The sequence below is a fragment of the Alosa pseudoharengus genome, unplaced genomic scaffold (genome assembly GCF_046254945.1).
Source record: "Alosa pseudoharengus isolate Yale_2024_CS ecotype anadromous, Long Island Sound unplaced genomic scaffold, YU_APseudo_1.1 YU_APseudo_1.1_scf_22, whole genome shotgun sequence".
NCBI lineage: Eukaryota > Metazoa > Chordata > Actinopteri > Clupeiformes > Clupeidae > Alosa > Alosa pseudoharengus.
In genome coordinates, this window is record NW_027468680.1 from 18,484,222 (window position 1) to 18,494,221 (window position 10,000).

General features: G+C 43.9%; 1 protein-coding gene across 1 annotated transcript in view; it reads left to right on the forward strand.

Moving 5' to 3' along the window:
- Positions 1–7,917, forward strand: part of trim9 (tripartite motif containing 9) — a 40,918-nt gene extending 33,001 nt beyond the window's left edge. Inside the window, exons 7-10 of the mRNA XM_076299928.1 lie at positions 1,740–1,878; positions 5,459–5,762; positions 6,326–6,488; positions 7,664–7,917. Of these exons, the coding sequence (XP_076156043.1) occupies positions 1,740–1,878; positions 5,459–5,762; positions 6,326–6,488; positions 7,664–7,741 (684 nt within the window). The 3' untranslated portion in view covers positions 7,742–7,917. The remainder of the gene's footprint in view (positions 1–1,739; positions 1,879–5,458; positions 5,763–6,325; positions 6,489–7,663) is intronic.
- The last annotated feature ends 2,083 nt before the right edge of the window (positions 7,918–10,000 follow it).

Below are 10,000 nucleotides of genomic sequence, written 5' to 3' on the forward strand. Positions count from 1 at the left end.
GTACTAACGAGTCCATGTGCTCTCAGATATCCACGCTAACCGGCCATGAATACACACTTTCCCTTCTCCACCATCGCTACTCTGACACTGACATGCTCAAAAGTATACACACCCACACTCACTCCAAACTGGCCCTGACTGCATGCGTAAGAGGCATAAGAGGCGTAAGGTTTGTGTGTGTGTGTGTGTGTGTGTGTGTGTGTGTGTGTGTGTGTGTGTGTGTGTGTGTGTGTGTGTGTGTGTGTGTGTGTGTGTGCATGTGTGAGAGTGTGTGTGTGTGATTCACAGTTGATCATCAGTGAAGCTCTATACACATGGTTCTACAGGAAGAGCAGATCTGCTATTTTAAACACATTGTGTGGGATGGATCTCTCCCACATTCTTTCTCTCCTCTCTCTCTTGTTCTATCACTATCTCACGATCCTTCTCTCTCTCTCTCTCTCCATCACACCCACTCTCTCGTGCTCTCTTCCTCGCCCACTCTCTGTAGAGTAATTATAGGCAGGGAGAGATCCTCAGTGTGTATGGGCTTTGCAGTGGGCTGGCTGTATTTTAGACATCACTCAGATTGTCGTGAACGTGCACAGCCTATAGGCATCACAGCTTTGGGACTTTGGGCTTGTCTTAACCCACACTGTACATTCTTAGAGAATCCTTGTTGTTACCCGGTGTCTTACAATGTTCTCAAATGTCATCATGAATGCCCTTAAATTGCTCGACGTGGAGCTAAAGAGACCTGCACAGCAATGGTCACTACACCCTTGTTACATGGATATTCTAGAATAACATTGGATGGTAATCTTAGTGTGATTTTAAAGCACAGTGTCAAGCACAACAGCAGTAGTTCCACCTTCAGTTTTACTGCATGAAGCATTTCAGCAAACTGCTTGGGTGCTTCCTATGTGAATACAATGTTCCGGCAAATATGGGTGCCATAAGAGACATATAGAAATGTTGTGCCTTAAAGCAACACCAAAGAGTTTTTTGTACCTTAAAATAATGTTTCCAAAATTGTTTCCGTGGTTCATCAACTCGTAACAGGGTGAACGGCACTTCTGCATTCACTTCACGGCCCTCTATCGGCTATAACCGCACTATGTAAGTTTGCCAGATCGGGTAGCGGATCTGTAGTTTGATGGTATGAGACATAAGAAACTACAACTTTGACTTGCATGATGTCACAATACATCGTAGCCTACTTTCATAAAATCATGCAACATATTCTACCTTGTCTATGGACATCGTTATTTACAAAGCCGTTGGATAAACAAATTGCGTTCGCAGAGGAAAAGTTATTTGGTGTTGCTTTAACTGGGAACCTATGAACTAATAATATGCACTGTATGTAGTACATCAATTAAATAGCAGGTGAATACCTAGTTGTAAAATGCTAATTCAGGCCCTGCTTGTATCCAGAGAATTAAGGAAGAATTAAGTAGGCACTCAGTATTCTCCAGCAAGCCATTTAGCTGTGATTGATGTCCAGTAAGGGGAAAGTAATAAAGCAAGCTTTTGAAAGAACCACTGGCAGCTTTATTGAGTTTCACTCAGACTGTGCTGTTTGTCCAGTAATTCAGAAACAGACTGGACACTTTATCAGCAGGGACTAGCTAGGAGACACTAAATCCTGTCTTGGATTTCTCTTTTGTGTGTGTGTGTGTGCGTGCGTGTGTGCGTGTGCGTGTGTGTGTGTGTGTGTGTGTGTGTGTGTGTGTGTGTGTGTGTGTGTGTGCGTGCAGGAGGTGTATGTGGGCACAGAGACCATCTGCACTGTGGATGGCCTTCACTTCAACAGCACGTATAGGTCTCGTGTCAAAGCCTTCAACGGGAGCGGTGTCGGCCAATACAGCAAGACCCTCGTCATGCAGACCTCTGAAAGTAAGAGCACAAACACACACACACACACAGAGAGAGAGAGAGAGAGAGAGAGAGAGAGACATACACATACAGCATCAGACATACATACAGACACAAGAGAGAGACATACACATACAGCATCAGACATACATACACACACAATAGTCAACCAATAAATCAACAAATAAATTCATCCACAAATTCAACATTCATGTACACACTTGCACAGTTTATACATGCATACATAGTCACTCATTAATACTCAAACATGCTTGTGAACATACATTAAAGTCGAACCGCAAAATACTGTGCATAAATGTGCTTGCTTCTCCATTGACTGCTGGCACTGCTTATCCACAGGGAAGCTTGAGATTGTGCAGTTGGCCTGATGATGCTTCTCTAGAACCATGGAACTGCAACCGATCCATTCCCAGCCTATAGTACCCCATGCATAACGCAGCAAAATGGAGTTGTGCGTGAAGCATAGCCTCTTTAGTCGTTCTTAGCTTTAAACCCAGCGCTGCAGACAGCTACGCTTGCCAAAAATCAGTAATTTCAGTTCATTAGCCACAGCTGATGGTATTCCGCATCGAGCTGACTCCGTCCCAAGCGGTCCCTTTTAGCTGCTGCTGTTCTTTTCTCAGCAAGACTGCCTTTATGTGTGCCCGCTTATTAAAATGCAGGATTCAGGCCCCTGGAGGCGTCAGATTTGAGATGCCAGCCACTGGCGGCATGTCAGATCTGATTATGATGGAGATCTAGATCTAGACTGACATGGGCTTCACTGCAGACTCATCGCAAAGCAGTCAGCAAATTGTTTAAGATGTTCCAATCAGTTTATTTTGATGATTAGTGGAGCTATATGTTTTTTTTTAAGTGGAGTGTTCTAGTGCTTTAGTAATTTGACACAGTATTCTCCAGCAAGCCATTTAGCTGTGATTGATGTCCAGTAACACAGTAATCCTGCACTGGGAGTGTTATAGATGGCAGGTAATAGCAAGTGCTGTAGCTGTTGCTGTAGGTGATGTACCATGTTTACCAGAGTGTAATGAAGTTCGTATAACAGAGGGAAGAGTTAGGAGGCCACTGAGTTGATCCAGCTTCCCTGATGAAATCTGCTTCTCGAATTTCTTTCTCTCCTTCCCTCGGCTTCAATGTGTTCTGCTTTCTCTCTCTCTTTTCTTTCTATCATTTTACTTGCTTCCCCCATCCTTCCTTTCTTCTTTATCCATATAATCCCCCCTCCTCTATTCCTCCCTCCTGCCCTCTCCATCCCTCCCTCACTCCCTCTCTCTTCTTTCCCCCTCTCTCCCTTCCTCTCTCTTCGTCTCTCTCACTCCCTCTCTCTTCGTTCCTCATCAGCCGGACTCCCCCCATGCGATATTAACTCACTTGCTGCAGGTATGGATGGCTCACACACACACACACACTAAAACACTAACACACACACAGACACACATCATGTTCTTATGAAATGCTCTGTCAACCTTTTCACCTGTTTGTTATCGTGTGCATGCACCACCATCTCTGACCAGTAGGTGGCTCCCATCTTTCTGCATCCTGTTTTGCTCCACTCTCTACAGTAGCAGCATGTCCTTGACCATGACAGAATAGTATGCATACAACAGTCCAGCAGCTCTCCACAGCTAAATACACGGAATATTGTGAATTTCCTGCGAAAAGAGGAATGTTATTGTAAGAGGTTGGTGCAGGTATGTTAGCTGTGCTGCCTGTACTGTTGGGGTGCAAGCTGCCCACTCACTGAATGACTCATGTTTTTCTATTGCCTGGATTCCCAGTGCATGTGCTTCAAAACATCCAAGAGAGAGAGTTTGTGTGGGCGGGCACATGTGTATATGTGTGTGTGGTGTTTGTGTGTGTGCATGTGCATATACTGTGTGTGTGTGTGTGTGTGTGTGTGTGTGTGTGTGTGTGTGTGTGTGTGTGTGTGTGTGTGTGTGTGTGTGTTGTGAGTTTTCTGTTGCTCACACACTTCTTGAACACTTATTTTAGTCTGTTGGCATACTCTGACAACTGCAGCAGTGGCTGAGACTTTATGCTGAATACTCTATTAGTCCCACAGGTTTGGGAATAGCCAATTAGTCTAAATTCTCAGACAGGCAACCAGTGTTGAGAAGTCATAGCAAAGAAAACAGTCTCTACTTGTGGCCAAATGCAAGGTCTTTCTTGCCATGCAGAACAAGCTCTCCATAATACAGTAAAGCTGAAAGTGAACACATTGAGATGAAATTCAATGAGCTTGTTAACTGAATAAAACAAAGGGGACATTAAAATAAAATAAAAGCATTTAGGAGGCCAAACAACTACTTTAGCTTCTCAGCTAAATCAGTGTTTCTCAAAGTGTGGTCCAGGGACCACTGGTGGTCCACAAGCTATCCCAAGTAGTCCAGGAGACGTGGTAAAATATAATATCTAGATGAGTTGTTTGCAATATTGAACAAAGATATATGTAAATCCAAACAGTTCTGCAACACTGCCTATGTACGTTATGCCAGTTTAGATCATATGAATCCTCTGACACAATAAGTAAGGTGCAAAGACAATAAGCAAGGTGGTTCAGTGAGTAGGCCTATTATGTAATATACTGCTGAAGTAGGTCTACTCTCTTTTTTTTAGCTAGGTGGTCTGTGAAGGTTTTTTGGCTAAGTGGTCCTTGGTCTGAAAAAGTTTGAGAAACACTGCTCTAAATGCATACTCAATTTGGCCATGAATACCTCATTGACGTACGGAAAGTTGCTGTTTCAACCTTTCACAAAGTGCTCGCCAAAGCACAAAGAAATGTGTTTCCTGTAGGTGGCCTGAGAGAAATGCTGTTGCTCTGTCCTCTAATCCCTGCTAAAACATAGCCTAGAGAGTGTGCAGTTAGTGAATAAAGCTGTGAGAACCATGCATTTAACCTACTCACAATACATTATTCAACTTGTTGCTAACATTGTATCCTAACCACATTGCCTTCTGCGTCATCCATTTATTAATGTCATATCCCCTTACTATACATAAAAAATACACCAACCATTCAAAGGGTCTATGGGGAATCCCTTTGTACTAAATGTCCCCTTTTTTCAAAGCATGTAGTCCACTTCCTGACATCTTTGATCAAAGGGGTCGTTCATTCTACACGGCACAGACCCCCACTGGAGAGAGAAGGTGTATGCGCTCCAACTGGTATTGTCATCCATTGAGGTGTGGGAAAGGGGGATGAAAGGAGATGGGTGGAGACAGAGAAGCAGTGGGTGGAGAGGTGGACTAACTAAGGGGGGAAGACAGAAGAGGGAGAACATGGTAACGATGAGAGAAAAGTGGAAAAATATGGAGAGATGGCATGGATGCAAGACGGAGTGGGTATGGCAAGACCTTCAGTGGGGTCTAGTGTCTGAGAGGTTTGTTCTCAAAGCTGACAACTTTTCGGGATTATCTGTTAAAACGGTTAAAGTTTATGCTATTCTGTTTTATCTTTTTGTTTTGTGTGTGTGTTTGTGTGTGTGTGTGTGTGTGTGTGTGTTGGTGTGTGTGTATATATATATATATGTGTGTGTGTGTGTGTGTGTGTGTGTGTGTGTGTGTGTGTGTGTGTGAACAGTCGCCTGGTTTGTATTTGACCCTGCATCGGCCCACCCGGACATCCTTCTGTCCAACGATAACCTGACAGTGACATGCAACAGTTATGACGACCGGGTCGTCATGGGCAACACGGCCTTCTCACGCGGCGTGCACTACTGGGAGATAACCATCGACCGCTATGACAACCATCCGGACCCAGCGTTTGGCATCGCCCGCGGCGACGTGCTGAAAGACGTGATGCTGGGGAAGGACGACAAGGCCTGGGCCATGTATGTGGACAACAACCGCTCCTGGTTCATGCACAACAACTCACACACCAACAGGTAAGAGAACAGCATGCACACACACACAAACACACATAGGTCTACACATACACATACACACACAAGATACACTCTCATACAACATACACTATCATACAACACACACTCTCACACAACACACACTCTGACACAACACACACACTCTCACACTACACACACAGCAATCAACCCACACACAACAACACACACTGTTTGATAGTTGTGTATGGTAGTAGGTGTTTTTTCACTCAAATTAGTATATTTGTCTGAATCAGAGTGTATTTGCATGTTACAAAGAGATAGTTGGAGGCAAAGAGAGAGAGAGTGAGAGAGAAAATGAATGGAAGAGTGAGAGAAAGCAGTGAGTGGATTTGTGACCAGGGTGTGTGTGTACATCTCTTTGTTTAAGAGAAAGCCAGGTGTTTTCTTTGTCTATATAATCCATCCTTTCATCAATACCATTGATGTATTGACTCTTTCAATTAACCCCCCCCCCCCTCTCATCCATACTCTTTGTCCCCTCTCCCTCTTTATTCTCACTCCTCCACACCCCCTCTCTCTCTCTCCTCCTCCTCCTATCACAGGACGGATGGAGGGATAGGCAAAGGGGCCACAGTAGGGGTTCTGTTGGATTTCACGCGAGGGATCCTCATCTTCCTCATCAACGATGAGCAGCAGGGTCCCGTGGCCTTCGAGGGGATGGAGGGGCTCTACTACCCAGCCATCAGCCTCAACCGCAACGTGCAGGTGAGATACACACACACACACACACACACACCACACACACCACACACACACACACACACACACACACACACACACACACACACCACACACATGCACACCACACACATGCACACCACACACACACACCACACACACACACACACACACACACACACACACCACACACACACACACACACACACACACACACACACACACCACACACACACGCACACATGCACACCACACACATGCACATCACACACACACACACACACCACACACACACACACCACACACACACACACACACACACACACACACAAACACACACACCACACACATGCACACAAACATACCTTTAAGGTAATCCACATACACAATAGAATCTAGACAACACATGCAAGGAAGACCCAAAGATGTACAGAATGGACTTACGAAGTCCGCACGAAGAGCACAAACAACGATGATGACTACCGGTATATTTGAAACACACACAGAACTTATCTGTCACCTCATACCACACTAATAGAACAGTTCACACTCACTTTGTGAAATGGCACAGTCACATTCATAGTCAAGTAATTTCCAGGGTCAAAGTATGAATATAACAGTGAATGTGTTAGCAATTATGCATTTTACAAGGACACCAATCTGGACTTGTCAACTGCTCATACATAACATGAATATGTATAACATAACGGAAACCAGCTTCCTCATCAATATTCATATAGGATGGTTATAATGATTGAATGCGTCTGAACAGATTTTGAGCATTTTTTTACCCACCAAGACTTTTTTTTTTTACACTGTGGCTCTACAGCACCACCCAGAGGATAAAGTATGGCATTAGACTTTAGGAGGCCAGGGGGATTGCATGAGTTAGAAAAATGTAAGCACTGTTTTTGCGTTTGTTACTACATTGATGGGCTATATCAGTGGTACCAATCAGAATGTAAGTGTTTGTAGGGATGGAAGGATGGTGTATTACACCATTTCCGAACTTGAGAGGAAATTGTCAAACTAATGTGTTGACATAAGCATATCAGCATTGTTCCATTTATTTAAACAGGGTATTATTTGAACATTATTAGTCTTGATGACATCAAAATGTTGCATATACTTTTAACTGTACCTCATGATCTACATCTCTTACTGTTTGTGTGTTTGCTTGTATGTTTTTTTATGTTATGTAGGTGACTCTGCACACTGGGCTACCCATTCCAGACTTCTATACGCCCGGAGAGCCTGACCCCAACGGCTCCGTCTGTTAGAGCCTCTGTGGCACCATCTCACCCCCACCTCCCTGCACCTCTGCCGTGCCTCCTTAATACCCCCCCCCCAGGCACCCTCCAGTGCAGTGAAGCACACTGAAGCCCTCTCCTCTCTCATCTCTCAGCTGGACTGCATCTCATCAGAGACTCATGGTTCGAGGACAGACAGAGGGATGTTTAAACAACATATGTTTACCCTGCAAACAGCTTTTGTGTGTGTGTGTGTGTGTGTGTGTTTGTGTGCCTGCCATCGTCAACATTTACTGAACAGACAGATAGAGAGTGTGAAAGAAAGTTACGGCACTTCCCCATCCTTGTTGTCATGCATTGTGTCATGAGCACAAGTTCTGCTTGGGCTATTCCATTAGCCTACGCCATTACTAGCAAATTAGCATAGAGTGACCACTAGGGAAAATAATACAGCACGTTAGGTGAATTGGCCGCAATAACTCTAGACGGTCTCTGTGCTTTGCTTTGCGCTGCTTGGCTTTGCTTGTGATGGTGTAGCAGCATCTCTGCTGTTCTTCTTGCCCTTATGTTCGTCGTGACCACCACACAACTAAAACTGACTCAGGGTCAGTTGCTAAGAGTGGCGAGAAGGAAGTGGAGAACTGATGTGAGAGTATGCTTTTCAACAGTGAAAGGGAGGCTGTGTGTGTGTGTCTGGTTTACATCTGTGTACGTCTCTGCTGTCTGAATGTTGGGTGTGTTCCGTGCTACACATCTGTGCTTTAGGGATTTCAACAATAACAGATTATTTTATAGCCATCCAGGGCCAAGTTCCTGAATATTAATAGTACTTATGTTTCTCCAGAGCATTTATTCCAATTATTCCTATTATATTGATTTATATTATTATAATGGTTATTAATCTGTAGTGTCATGTTGGCACATGTCTCATGTGGTGCTCATGGTGTCATGCTTTATACCGAATTCCTCCATTGGTGCCATGGGTAACCATGGGTGTCTCTTGGTTACTGTGCGTAACCGTGGGTGACCCAGTTTTTATACTCGTCCTCTTGAAATACCCCTCTGTAAATTACCAATGATTCATAGCAATGTGGAGATATGCAGTATGAGTCAGTGATGTTTAAAGTACTAATTATGGCTTGCACAGCTCTGTTTTGTACAAAAACACAAGAAAGCAATGCCCTTCTTGGTTGATGTAGATTTCTATCCCTCAAATGTGGGAATCCCTTCAAATGTGATTATAACAGACCCAACACATTCCCTGCCCTTCATGTACTGGATGGAATTGAACATAATATATATGAGTTTACACATACCCCAATAAGCATCCTTTCAAAAGAAAGGCTTAATTGGTGTTGCATTGTGTAAATTGTTATATGCTCCTGTTCTTGACACTCAAGTACTCAAGTGAAGTTTAACTTACTTTACACCTGTGGGCTGCTCAACTATAAGGTGCTATCCACACACACACACATACACCACCTTGTGTGCCTCTTCACAGTGAGTGTTTGATGTGAACAGGTGAGGTAAGCATGCTGTGATGGCATTAGGTGTGGATCGAGGGATGTATTTACTTTCAGAACTGTGATTGTGATGTCACAATGGAAAGCCGAATTATTACAATTGTGATGTCATAGTGGCATCAAATAGGAGGAATGTTTAGCCATTTTTTGTCATTTGGACCCACTTTTAAGTCCCAAATAGCTTCAACACAAAACTCTTCAAATTCTGAGAATTCTGAGTAGCTTGAGACTCCTTTCTGCCATCTATGTGGCTAGGATTGTTTGAATTGAGCTAGTAAGCACTTGCTACCCTCACACATGACTGAGCTGTGGCCTGGTTTCATACCATTGAGGCTTCTGAATTGGAATGAGAAGGGACACCACCACCCACCCCCACCCCAGACCAGACTCAATTAGGACATCCCAGACAAAGAGCTCTGTTTATAATTCAGGGCACACTAACTAGTGTACAGGGTTGTTATTTTACCAACACACAACCTGGTGTGGACTATGGACACAGAATAATCCTACTAGCTCATCACTACACCTCAACTGCAGCTTCTCCATAATGTCTTGGTGTGGATCCTTTATGGGATCCGTGTTCTATTGCTGTCCCATGACATTACACTCGCCTTGAGACTGCTGCCTCCAAAACTCTTAAATCTGAGCCGCCAAAACGCAAAGCTTTCTGTAGGCTATAGAAGGTTACCTGTTTAATTTCAAGCATAGATGTCTGCAAAGCAAATATTCTTATAAAACAGGTATAAGGCAGTATTGTGGTATTTAA